Genomic DNA, 15575 nt, shown 5'->3' on the forward strand with positions numbered 1-15575 from the left:
ATATATATATATATATATAATAACATTATATTAATAATAAAAGAGCAAAAAAAAAAGCCCTTTAAAATAAATGCACATAGCAAAAATAGTCTCAAATTGTGTTTGTATTTATCTGTATATGTATATTTGTTGGTTTTGTCCATGGACATCAATTCTTTGTGTACTCAGTTTATAAAGCATGTGCCATAAACATAACTGTAAATGAACATTTGTGTGTGTTTTCAAGTACCTGTTTGACAGTATGGTCCCGTCCATCCTTTTAGACATGCACAGTGATTAGGCCTTACACAAGAGCCTCCGTTTGCACAAGACTGCTCACACACCACTAGAGAGAGAGGCATATGTAAAAACACACACACACATGCAGTTATAAATCCAAGAGAAAACACATTTAGGGCTCATGTTATGCAGTATGATGGCCGTTTACCTTGGTTACAGTTGTGTGAATGCATGCGTCGCCATCCCGGGCAGCATTCTGGGTAAATGTGTACATTAGGAGCTGCTCTGCTCACCTGCCTGTAAGAAACCCTGTAGATTGTCCTGTAAAACATACAGTCCAGTGAAACGCTGATACATTATGCAGTGTAATGTGTATGTTCATTTGTTTTTGTGTTCTTACTTGTACGTGCTACACATGCGGTGGTTTTGGCACATGGTGATGTAGGGTTTGTGTACGGGCTGAAGAAACGACTCTGTGCTGTAAGACACACGACGACTCCAAGCATCTCCAACACACACTCTCCTCCTGAAACACACACACACACACAATTATACACAAACACACTCCTACACACAAACACTGCTTATATATACACTACTGTTGGTAAGATTGTGATGTTTTTGAAAGAAGCCACGTATGCTCACCAAGGCTGCATTTATTTGATCAAAAATACAGTAAAACCTGTACAATTATGAAATATTATAACTGTTTTCTATTTGAATATATTTTCAAATGTAATGTATTCCTGCGATGCAAAGCTGAATTTTCAGCATCTTTACTCCAGTCTTCAGTGTCACATGATCCTTCAGAAACCATTCTGATATGCTGATTTGCTGCACAAGGAACATTTCTATCAATGTTGAAAACAGTTGTGCTGCTTAATATTTTTGTGGAAACCATGATATATTTTTTCAGGCTTTTTGATGAATGGAAAGCATTTATTTGAAAGAGAAACATTTTATAACATTATAAATACATTTACTGTCACTTTTGATCAAATTAATGCATCCTTGCTGAATAAAAGTGAAAAACAAAAAACCTGACAGTAGTATGTACAGTATATACAGTTGAAGTCAAAAGTTTACATACACCTTGAAGAATCTGCTAAATGTTAATTCTTTTACCAAAATAAGAGGGATCATACAAAATGCAAGTTATTATTTAGTACTGACCTGAATGAGATATTTCACATAAAAGATGTTCACATATAGTCCACAAGAGAAAATAATGCCGGGGGTGAAAACTTTTGAACAAAATGAAGATGTGTACGTTGTTTTTGCACCAAAAGCTTTGCTGCCCATCAGCTGTAACTGGACATGACAGTCTGATGTAATTAGCTGCTATTATATGCGTTGACCTTTAACCTTATATTGACCCCTGACCCCTTAAGAGCATGAGAATTGACATTTCCTGACACTACAGATGCTAGTGTGTGCTTTTACCCATGGTGACCGTGAATCTGAGGCGTGCAGGTCACATGCAGGAGAAACAGAGAGGAGGAGAGCAGCACCGTTGTGTACATATCTCTCTCTCTCTCTCTGTCTGTCTATCTGTCGCTCGCTCAGGTGAGTGTGTCCACCTCAGGTTCAACCAACTCTATCAGCTACCTGAGATAGATAGATAGATAGATAGATAGATATTTATAACATTATTTTCAAAGTAATATATGGAATACAATATAATATATATAATATAATACATAACATTTAAAATAATATATAATACTAACAATGATATATGATAATAATAAAATACATGTTATGACTCCTTTAAGCTGAAAATGAGCACATCAGAGCACAGTATTATCCTCAGATCTGAGATCTGAGCACTTGGCTAGTATTTAGGAAATGTTATTTATGAAGTAACAGCTGGATCCCATCATACATACAACACACAACTGTTCTACAGACAGACATTAAGAATTAAAACATGCATTTATAACCATTCTGCAAAAGCACACAGTTATGACCCGTTTCATGTTTAAGCGAGAGAGAGTTAATGCACTTTTAAAGGCAGAGAATCAGAGGCAATTCATCATCATTAAGAAGTGCATTTGTTGCAATTCACAGTGGATTGAGTTGAACATGCTTCTGAGAAATCTGTGTAAATATAAATACTTGCATGTTTGCATTTATAACGGTACGGATGCTTTAAAAGTAAAATCAGTCAGATCATAACTCAATGCAGCTAAAATGTCATTTTTATTTGGGTGTAATAAAGACAGATATTTCTGTTTCCGTGAAGATTTTAGGTTATACAGGTATTATTTTCATAAAAACATGTTATTAAAAGCATGGCTTTGATTACTGAAACAGTGTTGTCCTGCCACACACATGCATGCACTCTATTTCTTCACAAAGCCAACTATATTAAAAGTAATTTCTCTTCGTGAGTTGATCTGAACATGAACATGTACACACACGTGTGTTCTCTCATCTTGAACAGCTTACAGTAATCATCAGGTTATTGCTGCTTTAATGAGTTCAGGTTTAGAGCGCGGTGTAAAACAGATCTCTGTGTTCCCCGGAGAGCTTTTGACCACAACCCTAAAGCTGCAGCTATTATACCTACCACACCTGTGTGTGTGTGTGTGTGTTTGAGTAAGAAGCACTTTAAATGAGCTCTCGTCTCATATTTTCTGGAGATTAACGACCCATCTTACTCCTGTTCTTTGTTTAATGATTTTGTCCTGTGTGTGGGATGGTAAATCTGCACTTTGTTTTTTGGATTTACCTCAGGGACAGAATGAGCTAGCGAGGAAAACTGGGTGAGTTTATTTTTAGACTTTAGAAAACTTTCCAAATGTGACTAATAAGACCCTGTTATAGTTTTATAGACAGCTTTGTAAGACATCACTGCTCACGATGTAGGTTGTTTTAAACGAGGCAGTACAATTCAAAGATACTACATTTTGACTACATTTCTGCTAAGGCTCCGTGAAAAGATTCATTCAATACCAAAACATACCCTTGTGAAAAAGAAGTGCACTTAATAGTATTGAATGTGTACTTGTAGTGTACTTCAAATCTTACATTTAAAAAAACTACACTTGAAGATAATATAATATATTGAAATAAATCGCCACTTTAGTGTACTTAAAGTACACTTGTGTTTCATTCAGTACCAAAATTAATGGATAAAACCTTAATGTAATTAAAACTTATCCCAGTTTACCCAATAGGCCTATTTGTATTTTTCTGCTTATTTAAGCATTGTGTTGTTAGCTTAGCAACATGCTAACATCACAGAAATTCAGCTGAAATGCGTTGAGTTATGCTGATGTGTGTGTAACTGGCTAATCGTGTGTGATTCCTTATCTTAGGTGTGTTACAGTGTTTCTGTGTGTTTAATATCAGATTTGTTAAGATAACAACACTTTCCGCAGCACTGGTGAGGCTTGACATCTCAGCCTAAGGATTGTGGGTCAGATAATGTTTTCACTTGTCTGTTTTGAGTTGGCCGGCCCACCGCAGAGCGTCCGACACCACAATAAGGCAGTAAAGTGGTTTAGGCCTTCTGGATGACTTTCATACAGATCTCCTGCCAAACGCTTAATAATTGCTACAGGTGCGTACCTACAGGCTGTTTCAGTTGCTGACGCTGTATATGTGTGCGTCTCCCACAATTCATCTGATCACCGTCATATGTAAACACTTACCACGTGTCGTATGTAAATGCTGCCAGATCTCTGACTCGCGCTCTCTGGAAAGCAGTGTGTGTAACAAATTGTGCATCTTGTAATTGTGCTGTGATGCGGCAACACCAATAGATTTACACTAAATGAGTCTTTCAAGCAAGATGAGGGATGATAATTAGCTATTAAAGGAATAGTTCACCCAAAAATGAACATTTGCTGAAAATGAACTCATCCTCAGGGTATCTAAGATGCAGATGAGTTTGTTTCTTCATTGGATTTAGAGAAATTCAGCATTACATCACTTGCTCACCAATAGATCCTCTGCAGTGAATGGGTGCCGTCAGAATGAGAGTCCAAACAGCTGAAACATCACAATAATCCACACCACTCCAGTCCATCAGTTAACATCTTGTGAAGTGAAAAGCTGCGTTTTTGTAAGAAACAAATCTATCATTAAAGCATTTTAACCCTTGCTTCTGGACAAAATACAAGTCCATAATCATTAATAATGCTTCCTCCAGTGAAAAAGTCCATTCACTGTTGTCCTCTCACATCAAAATGCACTGACATATTTTGTTTAGAACTGTTTTGGACTATTTTGACTTGTTTGATCTGTGCGTATTTCTCTCCTGATCCACACGAGAAGACTTTTTCACTGAAAGAAGCAATATTATGGATAGAGGATTTGTATTTTTGCTGGAAGCAAAGTTAAAAAAGTCTTAATAATGGATTTGTTTCTTACAAACATGCAGCTTTTTGCTTTACAAGATGTTAATTGATGGACTGGAGTGGAGTGGATGACTTGTGGATTATTGTGATGTTTTTATCAGCTGTTTGGACTCTCATTCTGACGGCACCCATTCACTGCAGAGGATCCATTGCTGAGCAAGTGATGTCATGCTACATTTCTTCAAATCTGTTCTGATGAAGAGACATCTTGAATGGCCTGAAGATGAGTAAATGTCCATTGTTGGGTGAACTATTCTTTTAAGGGAGAATAAAGAATATATATATATAATGGTGCAAACTTCCAGCATTTCCATCAACATCATTAAATCACAATAACAGAGCAACAAGGGTACAGTGCAAAAAAGAAGAAGAAGAAAAAAAAGATTTTCTCACTCAGTATTTTTGTCTTTTTTTCCAGTACAAATATCTAAACATTCATAAATCAAGATTCATTTACTTTAGAAGCAAAATGACATATTGTTTTCTGACAAATGTATCAAAATTAAGTGAGTTTATGCTTAAAAACAAGAACAAACAGTGTAAGCTGCAGATATTTTTCTTCTTTTAAACAAATTCATTGAAGTTTTGATATTTAATTTTCTTTCTCGTGTAAATGCATCTTGTTTTAGGAATTTTCAGATATTTGTAAAAGTAAACGACCGGAAAAAAAAATAAAAAAATTGAACATTTAAACAAAATGCCAAACCACAAAAAAAGCCTCAAAATGAATGAAAAACTCTGTATGTCAACACACACCGGCATTTAGATCCACATCACTGCATATAATCACAAATAATGGCACTAATTAGAAGCGGAAGCAGTTTGGACTAATGGAAGGCCAGCGGTTAGTGTGTGTGCTTATATTTGGAATGAAGCACTAGCATACTGCTTAGTGTGCGGTATATACTGCATACTATTTCTTAAACTGTGAAACAAAAATCAATATATCATGCAATATGCATTTATAATAGTTTCAAAAAGCAATTGCAAAAAGCAATTCATCACTGGAAACAGAAGATCAAGTCAAGCACATTGCATTGTGGGATACAGCAACCTGTAGTGCGCATTTTGGTTATGCGAGTATTGTACTCAAACTATGCACAGTATGCATGCTACATAATTCAAATAATAGAGGTATGCAATTCTGAACAGAGTTTGTTGTAAGTATAGTATGCAGTTTGACCGCTTTATCAGTAAACGACCAGCAGGCGGCGCTGTTTCTCTACAGCATTATATGCGACCATTCACAGATTGCAGTGTTGATGCAGTTCAGTCTAATCTAATTATAATTATAGTAACACAAACACACATAATGACCTGTATTAAACTGATGCATGCCAAAAGAAATAATACTGAAGTGCATGACGCATGCACGAATTTACATAAACAATTTCAAATAAAGTATGTGTACAATGACTCACTGAATCACTCGTATCCACGAGAGTAAGTTAACCGCTCGTGCGTGGATGTTAGAAGGAAAAGAAAGAGACTGGTCCCCCGGCGCGTCCCAAAACAAAGTTTCCCACCAAACTCAGAGGCCAGGACTGGAATAATCTTATAAATAGTCCAAAAACACACGTGTGCCCAAACTCGCACTGGCAATTCCTGCGCGCGTTTCCCGTGGCTCGGCTCTCCGTGTTTAGGAGTTTTTGCACACTCAGTTCTCTCACAACTGTCAAAGCGTGCAGGGGGGTAACCACACCACTACTGCCCCTCCTTCACTGGGACGTCCCGGGAGAAACACTCACGCAAGAGCTCACGGGAGACCCTCGCGCCGCGTGACGTCACCCGCAGCAGCTCAGTTTACCGGGTCACACACCGAGAAATAAAGGAGAAAAAATAAAAGAGAACGGGAATGAAGCTTTAATGCTTTAATCTTTTTTGGCCAACTTACAGTAGTTCTGTAAAAAAAAAAAAACACGCCACTTCCAGATACAAATATTATTTGCTGTTAATAAATCAATAAAGGAATACGATAACGTATTTATATACACTAGTCACTACCTGACTGAATTTATGAATAGTTAAATGCTTGAAATTAGGTTTGTAGACAAATATGAAATGCCTAAAATGCATGCGCATGTCTTCACGATCATGAAAAAAGTTGGTGTGTTTGTGTATAATGAAAAAGATTTAATTTTATAACTTATAAAGTATTGAAAAATTGATTTAAAAAGCTTCCCAAAAATCACATCTTCTAAAATTGTATAAACTATTTTTCGTTAAAACTATTTTTAATAATTATTGCACGTTTTTAAACTTAATATATTTAAGTTTTTTTTTCATTAAGTGTTTCCAAAAAAAAAACATCATTTTACATCGTCCGTTTAAATAGTTATGAAACTTTAATTTCATATATCATTCATATTGAATTTTATATGAACTGCTCCATATGTAATGTTCAAAGGCTTACCGAAAGTGTAATCAAAGAAAATCCCCATGCCGATATAAATACACGTTTACACACTCACCTTGTTAATAAAATCACGTGATGTCGCGCTGCGCTCGAGGCCATTCGATCCACCTGTCGCGCGCTCTGACGCGCTCCTCCATCGCCACCATTTCTTATAAACTCTTCTTCTCTCTGATAAAGAGCACCGTGCGGTCAAAATCTCGATGCTCCCCGTGATCCGACTGGCGAGGAATGAGATGCTTTTGGGCGTTTTTCTCCTGCTTTTTATTCCACGCTTCCTGTGGAACTCAGGAATTGGACGGACAACCCCAGACCGGAAATCCTGCGAGTGTTTGGAGCTGATAAACCCTCTGGCTGCACAAACACTCCCCTCATGCCCCTCAAGTGCCTCTACGGGTAATCACGTCTCTATCGGACACAAACACACTGTGGTGATCTGCAGAAACGGCGCCAATTTGGCCCTGTGATTTCAACTACTAATATTTGGAATATCATAGGAATATTTACAAGAATATGGAAGTGAAACGGTGCAGGTCAGGTGGCACCTTCAGGAGAGATTCCTGGCTGATTTGACCCTTAAAATTACATTTGCTGATGTAGCCTGGTTGATTTATTGCCATACTGTCATGTACTACCACTTAGGCTTTTTTTTTTTTTTAATAAAGAAAGAAAGCAATAAATTAATACTTTTATTCAACAAGGACGTATTTAAATTGATCGAAAAGTGGCAGTAAAGGCTTTAACATTGTTACAAAAAACTAAACAACTGTAAAAAAAATAAAAATTCATAATAATAAATAGAAAAAAATCTTAGCCAGCAATATCTGTGGAATATGCTAGATTTTAGTCATTATTTAAGTCATTACATAAGTCTTTCCAAAAAAAAAATGTATCACAAAAAAACTGGTATGCACTAAAACATTTATTCCTAAATTTAGATTTATGTGTTTGAATTGCATATAAAATTTCCAACCATTTGGATTACACAGTTTGAACATAAAACAAGTAATGCAAAATTGTGGCATTGTTTGGTTGACTATTTGATCTATTTCATTCTATTTCAATAATCATATTATTCAAATTGCTTTCGAATCAGCATAAATCTGTTCACCGCAAAAACAAATTTGTTTAGTTACAAAAAATTAACATGGTTCAATGCGGCTAGCTGTGGAACAAGTGATGTTCAGTTGCAATAGTCAATGCAATATTAAGATTTAAACTAATTGGATTTACTGATGATATATAAATCTGGTTATTGTGTATTTAAAACAAAAATCTTTCATTTATGTACGACTGACAAATACACATCACATTTATTGGTCTGTTAATTTGTGTAATCTAAATTAATTTTTGTGCAGTTAAAATACAGTACATAAATCTTAAATTTAGTCCTGTGTGTGTGTGTGTGTGTGTGTGTGTGGCTTGATGTGACATCATTTGGATTATTTTATGGTTATATTTTGTCTTTCTTTGGAGCTCAACCACATCATTCCCCGTGAAGTCTGCTATATTTCTCCTTTTGTTTTCCACAGAAGAAAGTCATTCATACCGGTCTGGAAGGACATGAGGGTGAGTAAATGATGACAGCTTTTCCATTTTGGGTGAACTATCTCTTTAAGTCTGCTTAATGGCTGTGGGTGGGGGTTATAAGTTATGGGTTGGTGATTTGAACCATCAGATTAAATCAGAGTATGAAAAGAGGTCTGGTGGACGTAGCATTCATGTTTCCAGTTCTAACACATTGACATTGTAATGCTTACAGGGTTTAATCAGTTTGTGATGTGTGTTCTGATGCACACACACGGTGGAGTTGAAAAGATTTTCTTAGATCCACATTTTTATTGTACGTGTTAGAGAACGAAAGAGCCTGATTCTGAATGTATTAGTCCAAATAAGTGGAGGAAATGGCTCTGCACAGCATTTCCTGTGAATCAGGAAGCAGGAAGTGTGTGGAAGAGGAAGATTGTGCTTTGGGTCACAGTGAACAATGAGAGTAAGAGCTTAAAGGAAAGAGTCCTGCGTCAGCGTGAGAGCCGGGCGGGAAAGTGACGGATGGGGATTCAGAGAGTGAGAGCTGAAGAGAACGAGAGAAGACTAAATGATCTGTTCAGAGAGATCATGCCACAGATGCTGTTCATTTCACACGTTCATTTACTGTTAATTATAAAAACAACATGTTCATTTTTTTTCTTTTCAGATAATGCCACTTTTTTTGGCTTCTGCCATTAATTTGATTGATTAATCTGTGTTTCACAATGAAACATATTTAAATTGTTTATTCAAAAAGAGGAAGTTGGGGAGGGCAAAATATAAAGTAAATATTAAGAACGAAAGAGCCTGATTCTGAATGTATTAGTCCAAATAAGTGGAGGAAATGGCTCTGCACAGCATTTCCTGTGAATCAGGAAGCAGGAAGTGTGTGGAAGAGGAAGATTGTGCTTTGGGTCACAGTGAACAATGAGAGTAAGAGCTTAAAGGAAAGAGTCCTGCGTCAGCGTGAGAGCCGGGCGGGAAAGTGACGGATGGGGATTCAGAGAGTGAGAGCTGAAGAGAACGAGAGAAGACTAAATGATCTGTTCAGAGAGATCATGCCACAGATGCTTGCTGTTAATACAACATGTTCATTTTTTTTCTTTTCAGATAATGCCACTTTTTTGGCTTCTGCCATTAATTTGATTGATTAATCTGTGTTTCACAACGAAACATATTTAAATTGTTTATTCAAAAAGAGGAAGTTGGGGAGGGCAATATATAAAGTAAATATTATTGTAATGGACAATCAACTTTTCATTTCCATAATCCTGTGTGAAAATCTGTTTTTTTTTTTATTTTTACAAATCTTATGTAGGTTTCTATTTCAAATAAATTTATATTCATTAAAGAAACCTTAACAAATGGCGATTTACACAAAAATATCAAGCAGCATGAGTATGCCACTTTTTTTTGGCTTCTGCCATTAATTTGATTGATTAATCTGTGTTTCACAATGAAACATATTTAAATTGTTTATTCAAAAAGAGGAAGATGGGGAGGGCAATATATAAAGTAAATATTATTGTAATGGACAATCAACTTTTCATTTCCATAATCCTGTGTGAAAATCTGTTTTTTTTTTTATTTTTACAAATCTTATGTAGGTTTCTATTTCAAATAAATTTATATTCATTAAAGAAACCTTAACAAATGGCGATTTACACAAAAATATCAAGCAGCATGAGTTTCAATATTGATAATAGTAAGAAATGTTTTTAGCAACAAATCAGCATATTAGAATGATTTCTGAAGGATCATGTGACACTGAAGACTGGAGTAACGCCGCTGAAAATTCAGCTTTGATCTTAGGAATAAATTACATTTTAAAATATATTCAAATAGAAAACCTTTATTTTAAATTGTAATAATATTTCATAATTTTACAGGTTTTACTGTATTGTTTGATCAAATAATTGCAGCCTTGGTGAGCAGAAGAGACTTCTTTAAAAAATGTTGAAAAAATCTTACTGACCCCAAACTTTTGAACAGCAGTATATCTATCAGTAAATTATGTTTATAGATCCTGCGCTGCATTCATATTTTAGATCTCAGTGGTGAATCATTATTATCTGACTGTATAAACGCTTTAAAATCCTCTAACTTTCAGCAGTTTTGCACAGTCCTGTCAAACAGGAACCTGATGTCACACATCACCACTGGAAAAGACGATTGTGTGTGTCTGTGTGTGCGTGTGTGTGTGTGTGTGTGTGTGTGTGTCATGTGTGAGTGTGTTTGTGGAAATATGTCAAATTGGCTCATTCATTATAGCAACCAGATTTCTCAGTGGAACAGCACAGACACACACACATCTACAAATGAATGCTTCACAGAATATCTGTCAGCATTGATTTTCAGAGAGAAGTGGAGAACTTTCCTCAGTATCAGATGCAGTCGGCAATTTGCATTCATATTTAATAATTGTAGCATTACTTAATAATCTATGCATTTGCAGACGCTTTTATCCAAAGCAACTCACATTGCATTCAAGGTATACATTTCATTAATTCATGCATTCCCTGGTAATCTAAACCACAACCTTGGCATTGCTATCTGTGCCAACTCTTTACTGTAAAAAGTGAATTTGAGGAGAAGTACAGAATCTAAAGTCAACAAACTAAAAAAAAAAAAAAATCAAGTTCTTCCAAGGAAAATGTATCTGGTATTTGCTATCTCTGTTTATTAGATGCACTATACTCTTACAGTACTGTACATTCTCAACTATTTTTCTACCAAAGATTTTTAGGAGAAATATCTTGAGAAATGAAATACTTTAATGAATCACAACCGAGAAATTCATTATCTAAGAGTGGCTTCTGAGTAATGTTCCTCTGGGAGAGAACATTAGAAAATGAGAGTTAGAGAGAAGAAAAGAGAAATAAACTGAGTGAAAGACAGAACATGTGTCTGCTGTTCCTGAACTCACATTGACTCCTGGACTTTACAGTGTTTAGACACTGAATCCCTTCAATAACACACACACGCACACACACATACACACGTAGTGGATAGTATGTTCACTTTTCCAGCAGTGACAAGTGTTTTTTAAACTCTCTCTCACATTGTTTCTTTCACTTATTTAACATGCTTACTGCACAGTTTATACTACATAGTGCCTACTAAATACACTCTAGTTCCTAGTGTGAAAATAGTATAAATATAACTACTGTTAAATATAACAGTACTCAGTATGGAAGTGTTTAGACAGTGTTTACACAGTAATTATGAAGCAGCACAACTGTTTTTAACAGTAATAATAGTAATAAATGTTTCAAATCAGCATATTAGAATGATTTCTGAAGGATCATGTGACACTGAAGACTGGAGTAATGATGTGGAAAATTCAGCTTTGCATCACAGGAATAAATTACATTTTAAAATATATTCAATAGAAAACAGTTATTTTAAATTGCAAAAATATTTCATAATTTTAAAGGTTTTACTGTATTTTAATCAAATAAATGCAGCCTTGGTGAGCACAGGAGACCAAAAAAAAAAAGTCCTACTGACTCCACGCTTTTCAGTGGTAGTGCACATACTTCTTTCATATATAATAGTTAGTGTGTCATTCCAGACATGTGTTTGGAGTTTGGCTGCTCAGTTTTCATTCAGGCATGTTATTGCAGCTCAGGTGCTGACACAGCGAATCAGAGGTCATGCTTTTCATCTCAATGCTAATTCTCACAGATGATTGGCTGTCTGCGCTGTTATGAGTTCCATAAGGAACCAATCAGAGGTTCATTAGTAGTCATATGCAAATACCTGCTTGACCGGACTTGTAATGTCATGCATTTTAATTCAGTTAAACAACTGATCTGTCTATTTGTGTTTATGATGTATGTTATGCATTACCATAATTCCCCCCAGGTGTGTGTGCATGTGTTATTTTAGTTAATAGTTCTGCTGACAGAAAGTCACAGATAGTGACAGTTCTGACACGTTTTTAATGAACCTCGCGCCCTGGATGTGTGACTTCATGAGGTGCACAGTGTGTGAGTGTGTTTTAGGGTGACTTTAGGATTGATGGTCTCAAGGTGCTTTCAGTTTAAGCTGTCAGTTAGGGATGGGCGATACCCCTTATTTTGTTTTCGATACGATACCGATATTTTTCAAGGCATCTCTGTTTATTAGATGCACTATACTCTTACAGTACTGTACATTCTCAACTATTTTTCTACCAAAGATTTTTAGGAGAAATATCTTGAGAAATGAAATACTTTAATGAATCACAACCGAGAAATTCATTATCTAAGAGTGGCTTCTGAGTAATGTTCCTCTGGGAGAGAACATTAGAAAATGAGAGTTAGAGAGAAGAAAAGAGAAATAAACTGAGTGAAAGACAGAACATGTGTCTGCTGTTCCTGAACTCACATTGACTCCTGGACTTTACAGTGTTTAGACACTGAATCCCTTCAATAACACACACACGCACACACACATACACACGTAGTGGATAGTATGTTCACTTTTCCAGCAGTGACAAGTGTTTTTTAAACTCTCTCTCACATTGTTTCTTTCACTTATTTAACATGCTTACTGCACAGTTTATACTACATAGTGCCTACTAAATACACTCTAGTTCCTAGTGTGAAAATAGTATAAATATAACTACTGTTAAATATAACAGTACTCAGTATGGAAGTGTTTAGACAGTGTTTACACAGTAATTATGAAGCAGCACAACTGTTTTTAACAGTAATAATAGTAATAAATGTTTCAAATCAGCATATTAGAATGATTTCTGAAGGATCATGTGACACTGAAGACTGGAGTAATGATGTGGAAAATTCAGCTTTGCATCACAGGAATAAATTACATTTTAAAATATATTCAATAGAAAACAGTTACTTTAAATTGCAAAAATATTTCATAATTTTAAAGGTTTTACTGTATTTTAATCAAATAAATGCAGCCTTGGTGAGCAGAAGAGAAAAAAAACAACAACATTAAAATTCTTTATTCAAAAACTTTTGACTTGAAGACTGGATGATGTGGAAAATTCAGCTTTGCATCACAGGAATAAATTACATTTTAAAATATATTCAATAGAAAACAGTTATTTTAAATTGCAAAAATATTTCATAATTTTAAAGGTTTTACTGTATTTTAATCAAATAAATGCAGCCTTGGTGAGCACAGGAGACCAAAAAAAAAAAGTCCTACTGACTCCACGCTTTTCAGTGGTAGTGCACATACTTCTTTCATATATAATAGTTAGTGTGTCATTCCAGACATGTGTTTGGAGTTTGGCTGCTCAGTTTTCATTCAGGCATGTTATTGCAGCTCAGGTGCTGACACAGCGAATCAGAGGTCATGCTTTTCATCTCAATGCTAATTCTCACAGATGATTGGCTGTCTGCGCTGTTATGAGTTCCATAAGGAACCAATCAGAGGTTCATTAGTAGTCATATGCAAATACCTGCTTGACCGGACTTGTAATGTCATGCATTTTAATTCAGTTAAACAACTGATCTGTCTATTTGTGTTTATGATGTATGTTATGCATTACCATAATTCCCCCCAGGTGTGTGTGCATGTGTTATTTTAGTTAATAGTTCTGCTGACAGAAAGTCACAGATAGTGACAGTTCTGACACGTTTTTAATGAACCTCGCGCCCTGGATGTGTGACTTCATGAGGTGCACAGTGTGTGAGTGTGTTTTAGGGTGACTTTAGGATTGATGGTCTCAAGGTGCTTTCAGTTTAAGCTGTCAGTTAGGGATGGGCGATACCCCTTATTTTGTTTTCGATACGATACCGATATTTTTCAAGGCAGTATCGTCGATATCGATTATCGATACTTTGTATCGATACGCCCATCCCTACTGTCAGTGTTGAGTTTACTATATCAGTCTTACTATATGAAAAAAACAAAGCAAATAACATGTTGTTTTAACTTTTTAGCTCATGCTAGGGAGAATGTACCAGGTTTATTACTAAAACCACAAAAAAGCTTTTTTTTTTTTTTTTAAATTGTTAATTGAAATGAAATAAAATGAAAAACTTATTCTATTTGAGGTAGTTGCCAAGGAAACATTTCTCATTTTAATTTAGTTTTACCTGATGTACTAAGATAACTAAACAGAAAAAAATAAAACCATGTAGACATATTTTAAAACAAAAACTAATAAAAAAGACAAAAACACACAAAATTATTAAACAAAAAACATATTAAAATCAAATTATGATTCAATGATACTAAAATGACACTTTGTACATTTACTTATTTTAAATTTTTAAATGATTCCTCCGGTGATTTATTGTTTTTGTGTGAATGAAGTTTTATTTAGTAACACTTTACAACAAGGTTTTATTTGTTAGCATTGGTTAACATGATGAAAAATGCTTCTAAAGAATTTATTAAACTTAGTTAATATTATTTTCAACATTTACTAATGCACTATTAAAATCAAAAGTTGTATCTGATAATATTATTTAATGGACTTGAACTAACAATGAATAGTATTTTTATTAACTAATGTCAACAAATATGAATTCTGTAACAAATGCATTGCAAAATGTAGGTAATGCATTGACTTACTAATAATAGGACCTTATTGTAAAGTGTTACCGTTTTTTATAATACATACAAATATTTATATGAAATATTTACATTAAAATATTGTTTTGTTGATTTTTTTATTTTCGTTTTTTAAAATGTGATAAATGAAAATGAAAGAGTAATGTATTGTATATTTTTGCTAAACCCAAGCTGTAAACTAAGCTGTTTATTAGTATATTTAAAGTCCCCATGAAATCAAAATTAATGTTTTTTGGGTGTTAGTATCAATATGTTAGTCTTAAGGTTATTTATAAGGCAGTGTGTTCCAACACAGTGACAAAATTCGCATTTAGAAGATATAAGCATTCAAAGCTTGCAGTTCGTCACTTCCGCCAAAACGGCTCAACGATTTTTTTGACATCACATCGTACTTCAGCTTCTCATCAAACTTTCTGTCCAATCAAATGCTCTCTAGAATCCGAAGCGCCCGCCCCCTACACTATAAAATAGACGCTGAAGCCGCGGCTGAAATCACTTGTTCACAG

The 15575-nt window shown here is 35.0% G+C and overlaps 1 protein-coding gene across 1 annotated transcript in view; it reads right to left on the reverse strand.

The window, feature by feature from the left end:
* The window catches only part of LOC107720875 (epidermal growth factor-like protein 7), an 18711-nt gene extending 11970 nt beyond the window's left edge, over window positions 1-6741 (reverse strand). The window contains exons 1-5 of the mRNA XM_016528704.1: window positions 6008-6741; window positions 1663-1827; window positions 620-745; window positions 428-540; window positions 230-325 (exon numbers count right to left, since the gene is read on the reverse strand). Coding sequence (XP_016384190.1) covers window positions 230-325; window positions 428-540; window positions 620-745; window positions 1663-1742 — 415 coding nt within the window. The 5' untranslated portion in view covers window positions 1743-1827; window positions 6008-6741. The remainder of the gene's footprint in view (window positions 1-229; window positions 326-427; window positions 541-619; window positions 746-1662; window positions 1828-6007) is intronic.
* Window positions 6742-15575: the final 8834 nt, after the last annotated feature.

The sequence above is a fragment of the Sinocyclocheilus rhinocerous genome, unplaced genomic scaffold (genome assembly GCF_001515625.1).
Source record: "Sinocyclocheilus rhinocerous isolate Xijiao unplaced genomic scaffold, SAMN03320098_v1.1 scaffold751, whole genome shotgun sequence".
NCBI classification, from domain to species: Eukaryota; Metazoa; Chordata; class Actinopteri; order Cypriniformes; family Cyprinidae; genus Sinocyclocheilus; species Sinocyclocheilus rhinocerous.